The sequence below is a fragment of the Cryptotermes secundus genome, unplaced genomic scaffold (assembly GCF_002891405.2).
Source record: "Cryptotermes secundus unplaced genomic scaffold, Csec_1.0 scaffold1530, whole genome shotgun sequence".
In the NCBI taxonomy this organism is placed as follows: domain Eukaryota; kingdom Metazoa; phylum Arthropoda; class Insecta; order Blattodea; family Kalotermitidae; genus Cryptotermes; species Cryptotermes secundus.
In genome coordinates, this window is record NW_019723941.1 from 17,191 (window position 1) to 35,098 (window position 17,908).

Consider the following 17,908-nt stretch of genomic DNA (forward strand, 5'->3'; position numbering starts at 1 on the left):
TGGGTTTTATCGGCATAGTTTAACATAAGGAACACCCTCCTGAAGTCTGGCACATTCCTCCTGGGACATCCTGTATATATTTTTTTCTTTGGTGCTGCCTGTGGCGGATCAGGAAGTGACTTCCGTACAAAATGTCGGTGGGCCAGTGGAACTGGGCATGTCGCTGGGTTTGATGCCATGAAGTGCGGATCAGCCCAGGGCAACTCAGCCATGTCGATTGGGTTGTATATTTTGTATATTCTTGTAGTGAGTTATATTGTGTTTCGTGTTTATTAAATCTTGGTATTGTTATTTGGTAGGTCATTAATTCAGTGAGGCCCTCCGCTGCGAGCTTTGATTCCTTGCGACGACCTTAGGGAGTATTGTAAACACGACACAAGAGCCTGTGACGATCAACCGCTCCCAACTTCACGATAGTTGTAGGTGGTAGGGTGAAGATCGGAGTAGCATCGGTTCAACCTACTGCCTCCATCTTCAGGTCTGTTCTCCTTGAGGATAGAACCAGAAACTCTCTAAAACATTTGCACCTATGTACCAGACTCCATGGTGTCCCATCTTGGAAGGCCATGAATCGTAATACTCACCGTCATGGGAACCTAAAATCTCAAGGTCATGTAATTAATATCTGACATGTCAAAACTATCCCTGTAACAGGCCATGAAGGTTCATAGGGTTGTGAGATGTCAAGATTCTAACATTTTCTGGACAATTGGCTCACAGATGGCAGTGAGGTTGTTAGTCTTACACACCAGCCACCCTTTACCTCCAGGAAGATTCCTGGTACTCATTTATGTTTCAGACTAACCCCACCTCAGGGACACAGTGAGACTAGAAGGATTAGGTCAACCGAAAAATCCAATGACCTCATCGGAAATCGAACATGCAACCTCCTGGCTTGTAGCATGATGCCCCAACCAACTACACTATTGTGTGCCCCCAATAAAGAATGTAATGAAATTAAATATCGACACTGCATCATTTGTATATGCACTTAAAATATCTGGTTCAATAACATCACAGTGCTCTGAAACCAAATGGTGCAGCATAGGGTTACATATATTACCTCAGTTTTCACTGTCATACTTTGGCATCAAGTGGTAGCTATTCATATTCAAAACACAAAGTAATGACATAGATTCATTTATTAATGGTCTGCTAAACAATACTGTCAGTATTCCAAACTATATACAGTGTCAGATAATATGATGATTAAAGAATAATAAATTGGAAAGAATGTGGAAAGAAGCAACCATGGACCTATCTCAATTCCATCTTTAGGGACTGAGGAAAACCCTCACTGAGAATAGTCAAGTCACTGGCCGAAGATTCCAAACCAGGACCTCATGAATATGATGGAGGAGTTCTATCCTCTTGACCATGATATTCAGTGACACATCAATCTAAGGAAAGAAGATACAAAAACAATTTTAAAAAGGTAGAGTTTTCTCTCTGCTCAATTAATTAAGCACCATGCCATGAAGAGGTATAGCTCCAGCATTCTTGGCCTTGGTACTTGAAAGTCAGTGGTCAGCTTCATGCCCCGGACGCTTTAGCCCGCCCCCCCGAGAAATAGCCCCCCATATCTATTGGATAGAAGGCTGGGTGGGCCCCAGAGCCAGTCTGTACTCAGTGGAGTAGAGAAAAATCTTGCCCTGCTGGGAATCGAACCCTGGCCATCCAGCCCATATCTCGTCACTATACTGACCAAGCAATTGTGGCTACTCCACAAACAGCTTTACCTTAAGAATCTATACAAAATAACTTTACCTTAACCCTTCATTGCCGCAGTCAGTACAGAGAACGCCAGCGGCTTCTGTCACATGTCCGCGAAGCCCGCACTTGCCACGAGTAGTGCAGCTCTAAGTTTCAGCTCATTTTGAACTGTTGTTTTTCATGTAAAGTATTTATGTATATATCATTTCGTATATTCGTTGCCCCACTTTGAACTTCATGCAGGAGCTCTAATACATTTGAATTCTTTGAAAAAGTTTACCATATCAAAATTTGGTGCACTTGTTACCAAACAAAGCTACCTTTGCCTTGGGCGCCCTGGGGACATGATGGTGACTTATGCAGCCTGGTTACCCAAGGCCAGCTGCAAGGTACAAGGTTGCAGCATTGCCAGCTGTGTTGTGTCATGGCGGTCATGACCAATTGAGAATATATTTACTTCAAACCGAATCAGAACAAACTTTTATCAAATTCAGAATTAGATAGTGATAATGGATGTTTGTGCTTTTCTCAATTCTGTCCTTTACCACAGAATTGAGGAAAGCACAAACATCCATTGGGAGAATATACAAAACTATCAGGGACAAAAAGAAATTTTCAGAATCCAATGGTAATATGTAGGAATAACACAATGAAAAGAATAGGTCAATTGTCAGTCAGAATTCAGTTAATTGAGGAACTCTGTGTGAAATATGCTAATGCTGTAGAACACAAAGTGCCAAGTCAACATTCGTCAGACAAAACAGTGCCCCATCTAAGAGAAAGAAATTTTATATGATTCCACAAACTGTGAAGGCATCAAAACCACAGAAACAGCATGCTGTGTATCAGAAACCATGTACTGGTGTGACGCATGTGACGTGGGGCACTGTGTGCAATGTTTTCACGACTAACACCCACCTGAACTTCTAAGGTAATATGATATTATCATTCCTGATTTTATAGGCTTAATGTGACAAAAAATAATTTTAAAGCAATGTGGATCAATATACATTTCTGAACGTAGTGTGAAAATTAGAAAAACAGAACTTCAGTTTCTTAAATTTATTACACTTTAAGCAAAATGTTGCATTCAACCCCGCCCCTTAGCAACATCAGATTATTACTAATAGGAGGGGACGGAGACAAAACAAATCTGCCCCTTCTGTATATGTGACCAGGAGACATCGAAGCTGTTGAAAGCATTTTGTGGTAACTGAATGAACGCCCTGGTCTGCATATGAATGCAGGAAGAGACAGCTTCTGCATATACTCTGTCTGCAAACTGTTTCACAAACTCTGGAATGCAAGCACGGGTGTTCCAAGTGAAGTAATCTTGCCTCCCAACTTCTTGGCTGAAGACAAAGTGGATTAACAACACCTAGAAATTTATGGAGGGAATCTCATGCGACTTCCATGAGGAACTAGAAGCAATGTGATACTGCAGTCTGTCATGTGTGCTGAGGTGGAGTTTCCTCATTATGGATGAGTGTTGTCGGCTGCTGGTGATAGAAATTGTTCCAGAAAACCACTGCAATTTCAGCTCCTATCTTACCAAGAGAGCAAGAGCTGCATACATGATTCGGTGTTGCAATTCAAAGAATAAATTCCAAGAAACAACACTGATACAGAGTAAACAAATGCAGCAAGTGAGAACAGAAGGAGATGTCCTGCCACGGTGGCTGCAGCTCTTGCGTCCTGTCTGCAGACCCAGAGACCCTACTGAAGTGAACTTGGTGCAAGCCCCCTTCAAGCAGAAAGGAATAATTGTGTAATGTTCCAGCACCACGTCACAATCTCTTAACCCAAGTGATGCAGAGCCTATATTCAGTTGGCACTGCCCCACAGGACAATATATTGCACTGAATCAGAATCCCCTGCAACTGGGTCACATTATTTTTACATCATAGGTTTCTCTGTTTGTGCTGAGCGTGTGAACGTTTAATGTATGTAATAAATTTATAACCAAAGTCTCATGCTTTTCCTATTAACAGTAGTCTGTAATAACATGTGTGTGTCTAAGGATTATATTATAAAGCATTTAATACATCAATTTCAGTGTCATCACTAAAGCGTTTATCTTCTTTGAGCATTTATAACGTGTAACATATCCTTGCAAGGAATATTTGTGCAAACCTGAAGTCTTCTCAACTGCTTAGGTATTTCTTTTGACTGTCGACTTAACAAAAATCTAGTTAGATAAGAAGCTGAGCCCTGCCAATTCTGAGACTGCTGTATGTCCAACCCATCAGCTCCTCCTTGATGTAATCATCCTAGCAACATTTCTTGCATAGTACAAATTATGGGAATTCCCATCATCCTGTACAGTGTTTTCTCATCCCCTTGTTACTTCCTCTTCAGCACTCCAAATATTCATCTTAGCACCGTTCTCAAAATCCTTCAGTCTGGAAGATTCTAAATGGTACTGACGATGGTGCATGTAACTCGGGATTTTATTGAACCCGAAGGTACATTACTGTGTTCACAAGAGCCCTCCATTGTTCTCTATCCTGGGCCAGATAAATCCAATCCATAACATCCCACCCTATCTCACTAACATCCATTTTAATATTGTTCACCCACCTATGCCTTTGTCCTCCCAGTGGTCTCTTTCCCTTTGGCTTTCCCACCAATATCTTATATTCATTTTTTGTCTAACCCCTTCATGCTACATGCCCTGCCCACCTCATCCTCCTTGACTTGATCATTCTAATTATACTTGGAGAAAAGTATAAGCAATGAAGTGCCTCATTATGCAGTTTTCTCCAACCTCCTGTCACTTCATCTCTCTTTGGTCCAAATTTTCTCCTCAACACTGTGTTCTCAAACACCCTCAGTCTATGTTCCTCCCTTAATGTCAGAGACCAAGTTTCACACCCATACAGAACAACAGGCAAAATTATAGTTTTGTATATTTTAATTTTTATGTTTTTGGACAGCAGATAAAAAAGCAAAAGGTTCTGCACTGAATGGTAGCAAGCATTACCCGGGTTCAATCTCCTCTTAATTCCCTCCTGAATCAGGAAACCTACTTTCATGTTTTCAAAATAAGGAAAGTATGCTTGAAAGGACACATTTATTTCCTTTTCCTGTGTTGTGTTATTTTTTCTTGTCTCCTTCTAAAAGCAACCTATCACCTCCATCTTCAGGGTATAAGAGTATGGCAAGCAAGAAACCAGCTTGAAGTAGGCAGCAAACCGACCCTATACTTGCTGCCTACCTGAACAAACTGAACAGGACATTACAACTTCTATTTTGTTGTCTTCTGTTTGTTTTGGGCTCTTTATAATATGTTAAGTTTGTGATATATTAAAAAGAATAATTACAGATTCTAGATACAATAATAATACCGTTTTTTATTTGTAGTCTTATATTTTATGTCGCACCTGTGAACACTGATAACTAATTAATTCCCAGTTCTGCTCTTGACTTTCCTGTCATCTTTGGCATCTTTTTATTTGTTGAATCTTCAAGCTCACGAGGTTTGTAGTAATGAGGTGCGACTTCAAGGAGCCATTTACTTTCAATTTCAGTCACCTGAAATCAGATCAAAATACTCTTTGTAGCTTTACTGCTGAAGATGTTAAGACTGACCTTCACATAACCAGAAACTATGGCCATGACAACCAATATTTTAATGGTGTTAAAGAGTTGCTCTACAGTTTGTCACTGCGAAACCATCGTAACAAATTCTTATCCATAAAACTCAAATACCGTACTTATTCGACCATAAGATAACCTCAGATATAAGCTGATGCCTCTTCACTGTGAAAATTTGTAAATAAAATTAATTTTTCACTTCCACTGTAAAGAGTTTTGCAGGATTAGGATTAACTGCAGTTGGGGTCTAACTGGGATACCTTGACCCCAGTGGGTGAATTCCAGTTCCTGATTTGGTACTGTATCTGACTTGCCTGCCTCCCGTCTTTCAGCGCTCCTCTTCTTAATACCCAGGCCTCATTAACATATTTCATAATTAATTTTTCCATGATGTTGGTATACTAAATTTTTTTTACTAATATTTGTTTACCAAAATTTCTCATACTAATGCCATTTACTTTGATGAAAAACAACTCAATTTTGTTATTCCTTTATTGCCAGTGACATGGTTCCCTATATGCTTATATTCTGATATAGATTAAATAATTCTAATGCAATTTTTCCTCTTTAAATGTTGGTACTGCACATTCCCATTGCATTTAAATTTCTACATTTTACTACAATATGGATCTTCACGGCAGATGATCTTACCTGACGCAAGAATTCCTTGGTTGTAAACATAAGTTCATGATATATCACCCAGCGAGGCAAATCTTCAAACATACTACTGTTTGGATGTATCATCACTGTTTGCTGATGTTTGACTGTTTTATATTGGCCTCCTTTAGACAGTCTAGCCACATGGTAGAAATATCCAGCTGTGATTGCCTGTACAGGTAAGACACAGGATTGTATATTTAATAACAAAAGAGAAAGTCAAAGTATTTGCTAGACTATACTGACCTTCTGGTTATGACATTCTGTGGGTACAAATTCTTTGAGGAACCCAATGCCCCCATCTTCCAAGCATAAGTAAGCCAAGTTAGGAATGTGACTGATGATAAGAAGATGCAAGGAAAATTGTCATGGAAGACATGAGTAGCCAATCAGAGAAGGAATGTGCAGCCCAAAGGAAGATGGGAGCATTTGGCAAAAAAAAACAAGAAAAGAATATGAATTTGAACACCGACTATTCAGACTCAGACTTTGAAAATGTTGAGATAACTACTTCTGCCTTGTGCATTAGCACACAAACTACCCAATCCAACAGAATCATAACATTCAGCAGTGCTACAAAGAATCACCTTGCAAATTTAAAACTGCCTTGTTCCCTCCATTTTTCTGCTGACAGTGAAAAAGGTCATGACCTCAGATCTGACTTTCTTAATACAAAGGGATAAGCAGTACATTTTAGTGTTCTGTGAAAAAATGACTATTGTTACTGTGACTATTGTGAAGAAAACTGTCTTCTAGAGAAAACTCTCATTTTCAGTTCTCAAAATTTTTCCAAGTTCCTGTCTTGGTCTTATCCATGCCTACTTGTAAGTCACATTTGCAATGCAAAATCAGTCACCAACTATACAAATGAAGAAAGCTACAATGCATGTTTGGCTTGTATAGCATTTTCTGCATACAGAAATGAAAATCATCATTCTGATAAGGTTGTAAGCTTTCATATGTATCTTATAAATACACATTTGAAATGTAAGGATATTGTGAGCAGGTATTTCTAATATAAGCACAAATGGGGGAGAAGGGGGATGCATATGGGATGTTGGTGGAAAGCCAGAGGGAAGAAGACAACTGGGAAGACCAAGACACAGGTGAGTGGACAATATTAAAATGGATCTTAGAGAGATATGATGGGATGGTATGGCTTGATTAATCTGGCTCAGGATAGGGACCAGAGGAGGGCTCTTGTGAACACGGTAATGAACCTTTGGGGTCCATAAAATGCTGGGAAGTTCTTGAGTAGCTGCACAACTAGCGGCTTCTCAAGAAGGGCTCAGCTCCATAAGTGAGAGTGATTTCTAATATAAAATCAAATTATATTCGGACTGCGCTGTATTTCATAGAATAAGTTACAAACCACAAAATCTGAACCTCTAGGCATGTTCACGGTGTTATTGTTTGCTTTGTCATCTCAATCTCTCTGTCATGTGGATAAATGCAGGAACTTGTTGCAGAACTGCTGAACTGATTTTCATGACATTACATACTGAGGAGCTTTACTAAAATTTGTTGACATTCCAATTTTGGTTAAAATCAGGCAGCGGCAATGGACACCTTACATGAAAGCCTACATACAGTTCTCCACAGATCTTCAGTGTAACCACTACAAATTTTGGAGAACAAGAACATTCTGAACAAAAGCTGTAGAGAAAAATGGTACATATTTCATACCAATTATGCTTTTTCTTAACTTACATTTTTCAAGAGAACGGAATAAAAAGGAGAAAATGCACCAAAACTGTTACACTGTGCTTACATTTTACTACAAAGAGTACTCAGATTCGCTGCTCACTCCAGACTGAGACTAATGAAACTGAATGACTGAATGCAGAAATATGACGGTCCTATCTATATGTATTATTAGATGTCACTGTAGGTTACCTTCCTGATTCCAACAGTGTCACCTGCTGCTGAAACCAGATCTATCTCAACACGTGCCATGAGCCCCGCCAACTGATCACGTACGTCACGTGCACGTTTCAGAGAGCGATGCTGTAAGAAATTCTCATAACACCACTGTGTGGAGAAGTCAGAATCAGCCCACTGTGTGTAAATATTCAGCAGCATGAGATGATCACCACCTGGTGTAAAGAAGCTATGTCGTGCAGCATCAGCATGGACTGTCTTGTCCTTGGGTCTGTAGAAAATGGCACCATTTACAGAAAGCATTGCAGCAATAGTCAGAATCTCTTCTGAGCACTTATACCTGCAATCAAAGGATACAGCTAACTGAAATGTTTTTATCTGTTCTAGCTCAGTCAGGAAACAGTACAGACTTTCAGGGAAATTATAAAAGCAAGAAAAGTATTTCTGATCAGTGTCATGCTACGGGTATGGGGGAATTATACATACAGAGTGATCCATTTACAATTGTGCCCTAAGAGAATACATTGTATTTTGTACCTCAGTGTACAACTGAAACATGGTCAAGAAGAATGAATGTATTTCTGACAATGAAGGATACTTCCAGCATGTTTTATATAAGTAAAGGTATCCCTGTAAGAGGCTGTGGAGGTCCACAGGACAGTCAGATGTTGAGGTTCCCACATTTTCTAGACAATCAGCCCATAGATGGTGGCAAGGTTGTCAGCCCTATGCGCCAGCTGCCCTTTACCCCCAGGAATATTTCAAGAATACTCCTGGTACTCATTTCTGTCAGAGGCTCAGCTGACCCCAAGGGCATAGTGCAGCTGGAAGGATTCGGTCAATTGAAAAAAATCCATTGACCCCATCGGGACTTGACCCTATGACCTTCCAGCTTGTAGCACAGCACCTTAACCAACTATGCTACTGCATGCCCCAACATCTTTTATATACTTAATTAATTTATGTTCAATGAGATATAAAATATGTTTCCTATTTGGATGCAATTTTAAATATATCAATCTGTACATACTAATATGTTTAAGTGTTTATAGCGAAAATAAGTGCAAAATATGAATCAGATCTCTGTTAACTGCATACTGGCATATCACGTAACTTACTTTTCTGATGCAAGGATCATTTTTGCCATCATGGGATCAACGGGAAATTCAGCCATTCGACGGCCCAGTTTTGTTAGTTCTCCATGATGGTTGAGTGCCCCAAGTGCATATAACTGCTCTAATGCCAATACCTGCCATAAAAGAAAACATTTTGTGGAAAATAACACACTACACAGTATGTGGTATACATTATAATTCATGTTCCCTTCTGCCAGACTGACCGGTACAAGCTGAATGCTACATTACTGCAGAGATGCATGCAATCCAGCTAGCTGAGCGGTGCATTGTTTGTTCACAAATATCATTACCCCTTCTAAAATATGGCTACTTGCCGGGAGATTTGAAATCCCTTCCTCCCAAACAATAAAGATTAAAAATTATTTTTATATCAGAGTCATGTTAAAGATGCATATTCAAACCCTAATATTTTATATCATCCAGTGTTCACAGAGTTTTGTATGTCAATATTATAACGTTCCTACAATCTCAACACAGAAACTGGAAATGATTTACTTGGTCTTCATCAGGGTCTGAGCTCTACTTCTGTAATACTGTGTATAAGGGGTATATAACACAAGCTGCTGTTCAAGTGCTTACTCTGTAAAATCATAAAGTAATATCTTGCCTTCAGTTGATGGCAGCCTTATTTAGAGTCTTTCCTGGAACACTGTGCAAAGCCAGGAAATGATTATTTTCTTCCTATTCAGATGGTAAGTACTGGAAGATAACGTTATTATACTTAGGCCAAGAAAAGAAAGAAGTCCTATAGCTTGAGCACCCTCCACATCTCCCTTGAGCTGTTAGGCTTCACCCCCCAGCAGCATACTTCATATACTCACCTCCAGTCTTCTAGCCATTTTGTTCACTGCAAAGTTGGAAGGGATAACTTCACTAATGACAAGTGTATTGGAACTGAATGGGTTTGCACATTGCTAATGCTGTAGACTGTATTCACAAGGAGCTCAGTTGAAATCTTGCCCACGATACCACCTACCCTGACAGGTTTTTCATGGTTTTCTTCAGTCCTCCCACACATGTTGAGACAGTACCTCAGATCCTTTCCAATTCATCATTCACCAGTCATCCTACCATTCCATGCTATACAGTCAAGTTACTGACTGCTGTAAAGTACTCACACAAAAGAAGAAAGACAAAACAAGCAGCTGTGGACATGGAGAGGAACTGAACAGCAGGAAGATATTGGGATGCTTCAAGCAGCGTCATCTCCGCCAAACATGAGACCTACCCAAGTTGCCTCAGTATAGTATACGTCATAAGCAGAGTAACAGTTTACCTTCCTGAGACTTACATCATAGGTTAGACCAGAAATATTATTCCGGTCAGTTTCCCTCAAACTAACATACAGCAAAGAAAATTATAACTCTAAGGATGTATACATCTTCCACATCCCATTCTCACCAACCTCCTAATAAATCAGTTTTCTCACCAGTGTCTCATGAGGTGGAGGATCCAAAAAGTCAAAATGTACAAGGTCATCAATTCCTAAAGCCTTCAATGTCAATACAGCATTGCCCAAATTAATACGCTGAATCTCTGGTACTGTGTTATCTTCTAATTCATGCTTGTATGCCCAGGCTGTATACAGACGGAAACACTTGCCGGCTGCAACACGGCCTGCACGCCCTGCTCGTTGATTTGCAGAGGCCTGGAAGTCAAAATGTTACCATGATTTATCATTCAATCCATCAACAAATGAACGTGCAATACAACAATCATGTCACTGCTTTCCACAGCTTAAAGGCAAAGTTGTGGTTCTATATTTTTATAATTGTTAGTATTACTGGTCTGTTTTAAGGTTTACTTAATCATGTTTTCAGTAGCTCACACTATATAGTGGGAGTGAGCAAACTCACTGAACTTAGCTGCAAACAAATGTAGACTGGATTGCAAAAAAGGACTGACTAAAATCGTTTCCACAAGCCAAAGTTATGGTTCAAAAGAGCCATATGCAGTCTGCAAACTACAGTTTGGCCACATCTGCTACATAATGTAGAATGATAGGATGATTAGTGGACAGTGAATGGGAAATGATGTGGAAAGAAACAGACATGGGCTAATTTGTGGTATTATTGTCCTGCCAGCTGCCTGGTTCAGATTAAGGAAAACTATTAACAATCATCACCCAGGATAGATGATCTCAAAGCCAAGATTTGAACGTGGGCCCCCAGAATATGGAGAACAACTGCTACCAACTTCTCTGTGGCATTCTGATTTAATCAGAGCATCTACTGCACTACAAATGACCGTAAGACAAACCCACCTCAGCTAGCGCTGTTTGTATATGTTGGCATTTTAGTGTTTGATCCATAAATACATACTTACAGCTCTAAGGAGCAGCGACAGCTCACTTGGCATTCGGATCAGGCTATGGGCTGGATAATTTGGATATGATTCCCCAAAGGGGCAAGATCTTTTTCTCTTCTCGACTGAATCTAGAGTGGCTCTGAGACCCACCCACCCTCCTGTCCAAAGGGTACCAGGGGCTCTATTCCTGGGGTAAAGAGGCAGCAAAATGAAACTGACCACTCACTGCCACAGAATGCCCATGTCAGGGATGGTGGAGCTGTACTCTTACATACCTCCACTCCCCCATATGCCTTCATGGTATGGTGCTTAATTATACAATTAAGTATTGGAATAATTTCATCTTTTTTCTTTTTATCACAATCTCAAATTAAATTAAACCACATATTAACAACAAAATGAAAACACCAGACACAACGATAAAGTTCACAATATAAACCTAAATATACAATCAATAATGAAAACAGCAATATCTTTGCAGTGCACATACAATAAAGGTTAATTATCATGAAAACTGTAAAACTCAAGGAAAATTTGTACTGGGCACAAAATTTCTCTACAACTTCTGCTCGAGAGGTGCAACTGTATCAGTAAAAAACTTGCCAAATGATTTCAGTGATGACTAAGAGTTGCATGAAAAGCCTCTTTTCATATTAACTGTTTTAAGACTCTGTACACTATCAAATTAGTACACTATATTTTGAATTTCTTGCCTACTGTATTTTGAACACAATATGAAACATCATTATCTGTAAACCAAATTTACCTTTGAGATGGGCACAACTATAAGTGACTCCATGCCTGTACGTGAATTGAAATTATTTTGTTTACAAAATCCTGGATCTATTACATAAATGATGTTATCAATAGTTAGGGATGTCTCTGCAATGTTTGTCGCTAGTACCACCTGAAAGAGATCCAAAACATATAAAGACAAGTAGATGATGTTGATGACTACATTGATGGTGATGGTAACGAATGATTCTACAAGTAATCTTCCCTCTAATACGGTATAATATTATAATGAATTAAACACAGAACTCCATGGAACAGATGAGCTGTGATAACGCAGTGGGTAGAGTGACTGGCTATGGACTGGATGACAAGAGGGGTCAGTCCCAGTATTTCTCTTCTTGGCATCATTCAGACCAGTTCTGGGGTCCAGCCAACCTCTTTTCCAATGTGTACCAAGACCATTCACCTCCAACTAGTGCCAATGTCAAGAAAACACATATCTATACATCTTCATGGCGTAGTCCTTAATTAGTTAAGCACAGAGCCAACTTTACCTTTACTCCATGGAACAGACTTCTTCTTAAGAATGCAATGGTTTTTTCATTGCTAGTGGGGTGGGACTAAGTCCCTTGTACTGCGGCCACTTCTGGCCTATTGTACCAGCCCCTGATGATAGGTGAGGGTGATTGTGGAGCAATTGTGGAATGAAGATTGGCAGGGGAAACCGAAGTACTCGGAAGAGACCTGACCCAGTGCCACTTTGTCCACCACAAATCCCACTTGACCAGACCTGGGATCGAACCCAGGCCGCCGCTTGAGCTATGGTGTGGCCCAAGGCAATGGTTACTCATGTACTTGAGAAATTTGCCCCTTTTATGGGATCTGAAAGTTTATAACAGTGTTCACAAGAGCTCAGTGTTAAACCCTGTTCTGAGTCAAATGAATCCACTTAACACTTTCCCACCCTATTTCTTTATGGTATACTTTGATACTATCCTCTCACCTGTACACAGAATTTCATGTGACCTCTTTCCTTCAGATTCTGACAAAAAGCCCACGGCCACTTCTCATCCCTCACATGCATGCCACATCCCCTGCCCCTCTTATTGTCCTTCACTTGATTATCCTAACAACATTTGGATTTACACTCTGTAAACCATTTAAATGTAATATACCAAAATCACCATGCTCAACATCTTACTTTTCTTGCATTTGGTGGAGTAGGCTGAAATATACGAGCCTGCATGTCACTTGGCAAGTTGGAGTAAACAGGTAGAATGAGCAGCTCCCTTATCTTAGAACCAAGACGGCGAGACCGTTCCTGCAGCAGCTCTTGGCAAGTTTCAATTTCTTCTTGACCAGTGAGAAAAACTAATATATCTCCCAGTGGTTGTGTTGCATGGATCTGAAGTACTGATACCACACACGCATCAATATAATCTGCTTCTGGGGCCTTCGTATAGTAAATATCAACAGGATAACGACGTCCTGCAATAGACAGAAGGAATTAAATGTACAGTTTCAAAATTCCTTATGCTCCAACATAAGTTACAATGTAGTAGTTTATATTCATGGCACTGGAGGCTGGATCACCACATTTCAATTCCCAGCAAAGTAAGGATGCTTCTCTGCATCATCATATCCAAAATGACTAGGGCCCACCTACCCATGCAGCCTCCCACCAAATGAGTCCTATGAGCTCTTTTATCATGGGTAAAGTGGCCAGACTCTGAGGCTACCATTTTCTTCTAATGATGAGGTTAAGAATATGTGGAGCTATAACTTGAATACAACATGTCTTCAGGGAATGACTAATCCTTAAGCAAGCACAGGGACAACTATACATTACTTCTGCTACCTCGTATTTCAGACTGATGTAGAATGTTCCAACATTTCACACTCAATACAAATATCTGCCACTTTAATATTATTTTATACCCTCTTAAAATAATACACCTTAGTTTTACCAGACAGCAAAATTCTACAGCATGCTCCATAGCCTTTAGTCCACAAGTGAACTATACTGACCAAGTGGCCTCTGCTTGTCGGCAAAGTTAGTGCAAACTTTTGCGGATATAGGGTATTGTGTGGTCAGCTCAATGGATTCCCACGGCCGGTAATCTTGGTTTTCTATACTATATGCTATACTTTATGTGAGAGTAATTTATAATTATTATGCTGTAGAATTTGTATAAGTGTTTGTATATCAAAACCAATGAGGTTTATCCCAGGTGCGAATATTGCTAGTGGCTAGTGGCTGTAAGGCCACAATTTCTCCAGGTGGATCTGCACTTTTCTAAGAACTCATGAAAATCTATACTATAATCTATATAACTATATAACTATAATCTAACTGATTGTGGCCTGCTGTCCTCACTGTGATTTTCATTAATTCTGCTAACTTCTGGGAAGAAGGCTCTTGACTTTTAGATGGCCTTTTTCTTCCTTCACTTTTACATTTAAATGTGGTTTGTTCACAAACCAAGCCTTTTCATCTATCTCTGTCCTCCCCAAACTTCTCCTCTGTTTCCCCCCGTGATCTTTCCTTCTGCATGACATCATCTCTGAGCTGTTGTTTTTAGATGGTAAATAAGAAAAAAATGATCTCTGATTCTGATAAGTACAGAACATTAAATGAAAGAATGTCTCTCATACCTGGTATTCTAAAGATAGGTGCTTCATCAAAGAAATCTGAGAATTTCTGTGCATCCAGCGTTGCACTTGAGATGAGCAGCTTAAGATCAGGTCTGAACCTGGTAATGTCCTTAACAAGTCCAAATAAAATATCTGTGTGAAGAGTTCTTTCATGAGCTTCATCGATGATCATTACACTGCAAGAAACACATATTTTATAAACAAATAACTAATAAACTTACAGGTACCCTTCCACCTTCTATATCTATTCATAACTCCATGTGCCTCTCTTCAGATATACAATTAAAACAACAAGCGGGTCATATTCAGGCATTTTATTTTAGTAAAATTGGAAGGCTCCTGCCCCTTCTAGTTTAGTGAAACACAATAAAATTCTTACTTAAAATGAATATACCTAGAAAATATTGGGCTGATAGCACCATGCATTAGTGTTTCAAGTGGACTGGGAAAAGAGCTGCAGTATGGTAAAACTTGTTATTACTGACAAGGCATAAAATGTTATAATGGCACTCAAACGTTTACAAAATAATATAGTTTATCCTTCCTTCTCAAACATGCCTGACTGAGTTAGCATATTAATGTGTCATCATCTTCTGATACCTGACACTGTGTACTTTGATAGACAGAGTACCATGATGATGGAAGCAGTACATTTTTCCAACACACCTGTTATCTATCACCAAACTACATGCCATTACATACGAGACTACAGTCTTAATATTCACTACCATGAAAACCTCTAATTTTATACAATTTTGCTAAAGTTTTGTGACATAAAGCATCATATGGGTGAATAGTAAAAAATTCTAGTGCATGATCCTGTATTGTGAAGTTATTCTTCATGAAAACTCTTTACAAAACAGCTTCATCTATAATCTGCATGGTTTCACTCGAACTTAAAACACGTACATTTTAGAAATAACCATTATTTTCAAGAGTGCCATCAGACTGTGCCTCAAATGGACCCAGTGAGCCATTCCCTAATGACAGGTGAGTATGGAGCACAGATGAAATGATAACGGGAACTGAAAACAAGAAGTGCTTGCAGAAAAAACTTCCCTAGTTCCACTGTGCCCACCATAAATACCACGTGGAATATCCCGGGATTGAATCCAGGCCTCCATAGCAAGAAGCCAGCAACTAACCACAGAGATAACCATACTGTTCAACATCAAAAGTAGTGTAGATATTTCTCATTACTCGAACTGTAACAGCACAGAATTTGAACGTATCTGTTACTTCACATCATCTTTCAACATACCTGTATGACTGCAGATCAGGTTCTGAGAGAAACTCCCTGTGTAGTGTTCCATCAGTCATGTACTTGATAACTGTCCGCTCAGAAGTGCAATCCTCAAATCTGATGCTATAGCCAACCTGTGTTAAAAAATGTCTTGAGACCAAAATGTTCCAGTAACAAGGCTTTCGTGGCTGTGCAAATATAGATTATGGTCTTTGGTTATGACACTGTCTAACACTGTAAGTGATGATTAATATTTTGGTGGAATCTGGTGCCTCCATTTTCATAGTAGTACAAACTTGTACTCTGATGATGGAAGCAGCAGGTTCCACGTATAATTCTATATTGGGCATGTGGTAGCGAATGAGGTTGAGGCACTATGCTACAAGCTGGAAAGTCACAGATTCAAGTCCCAATGAGGTCACTGCATTCTTTTCAATTGACCTAATCCTTCCAGCCTCACTATGGCCCTGGGGCTGACTCGGCCTCTAACAGAAATGAGCACCAGGAATTAAATAATTTTCCTGGGGAGTAAAGTGCGGCTGGCGCATAAGGCTGACAACCTTGCCACCATCTTTGAACTGATTGTCTAGATAATGTGGGAGCCTCAACCTCTCATAACCTCATGGGCCTTCACGGCCTGTTACAGGGATAGCTTTACTTTTTTTATATAATACTACATAGTGACATAATCCAGAATTACATATTGCACTTGCCTAACCAGTGACTTGCCTACTGGTCAAACTTTACATGAAAACTAATCAAAGAATATCTCTAGTTATAAGTTTTTTAGTATTAAGTGTTGGAGCTTCTAATGGTTATGACAAAAAATCATAAAAATACTAGTCAGTACTGTCAAGTCTTTCTCTCAGTGATTCCTCATTTAATTTACACTTATTACTTCAGTAATCAATGGTCACCACTTAAGAACATTAATAGTACAACTGATCCATCAAGTATGATCCCGAAATTTTACAACTGAATTATCATGCTCACTGTCTTCAATTACACATATATATATCTTGCTGCTGACCAGAATTCAAGTTCACTATAGTGAAACATGCGGACTTACAGAAAGCTAACTTTTTGTACCACAATCTTCATCAAAATGTGAACTCAAGAACTTTGATACAAAGTTGAAAAAATACAAAGACCACATAGTTCTGTTATTTTAAAAGTAAAGTACACTGAGACAAGGAAGCCTTTCGGATTTGTATGTGAGGTCTTACCTCATTTCCAAGCTTAACTCCCATCTCCTGCGCAACACGCGCTGATACACTCATGGCTGCCACTCTACGTGGCTGTGTACAGCCTATCTTCTTACCACCACGTGTAAACCCAGCTTCATACAAATACTGTGGAATCTGAGTTGTTTTCCCAGAGCCTGTCTCCCCTTCTATGATTAAAACCTATAACAGAAGTCAAACATATTCCTGTCAGTTTACATCTCTTTCCTCAAAGAACACCAACAACATATTATGAAACTGCCTCTTTCTGTACTCTTTACACACAGTGGTCACAGCCCTTAAATCAAGGCACAAGTACTCTAGTAGAGCTTTTGGATAGGATATGAATCCTGATGCATAGCTTTCATCTTTTAATTACATGGGTAAAATTTAATTTCTTAATTTGAAGGATAATCCATCTTTAAAATGTTAGCTACTGTATACTGTTATACTGAAGAAGCAAAATAGAACATTGCAGGTCGCGGTGCAAGGGCTGAGAAGACCCACCCCTTATACATTCAGTCATTTGTTATACTGACACAGAAAGCAGCCATATCCTGGCGAAGAACCGTCCTGCTTGTAATATATATAAACATGTGTAACCACATTGAAGAGTCCTCATTTTTTCCATTTGTCATCTGTGACTAAGCATTACAATATTCTTTCAAAAACATCCCCACCATTAACTATCAAAATGGTGTCCTCTAATGTCCATAGAAAATTCCCCTGCCCCAGTTTCACCAAAACAAATATTTCTGAAT

General features: G+C 39.4%; 2 protein-coding genes across 2 annotated transcripts in view; both read right to left on the bottom strand.

Annotated features, from left to right (window-relative positions):
• LOC111862218 (pleckstrin homology-like domain family B member 1) overlaps positions 1 to 3,289 on the bottom strand; it is an 8,459-nt gene extending 5,170 nt beyond the window's left edge. The window contains 1 exon segment of the mRNA XM_023847429.1: positions 3,266 to 3,289. Coding sequence (XP_023703197.1) covers positions 3,266 to 3,289 — 24 coding nt within the window.
• LOC111862221 (pre-mRNA-splicing factor ATP-dependent RNA helicase DHX16) lies at positions 1,198 to 17,289 on the bottom strand. Its single transcript, XM_023847432.2, has 11 exons — positions 17,151 to 17,289; positions 15,943 to 16,058; positions 14,682 to 14,857; positions 13,228 to 13,514; positions 12,058 to 12,198; positions 10,414 to 10,632; positions 8,967 to 9,097; positions 7,864 to 8,188; positions 5,962 to 6,138; positions 5,097 to 5,247; positions 1,198 to 1,400 (listed from the first exon to the last, which is right to left on the bottom strand). The coding sequence occupies exons 1-10, from the start codon at positions 17,202 to 17,204 to the stop codon at positions 5,113 to 5,115; spliced, it is 1,761 nt and encodes a 586-aa protein (XP_023703200.1). The 5' UTR covers positions 17,205 to 17,289; the 3' UTR covers positions 1,198 to 1,400; positions 5,097 to 5,112.
• Between the last annotated feature and the right edge of the window lie 619 nt (positions 17,290 to 17,908).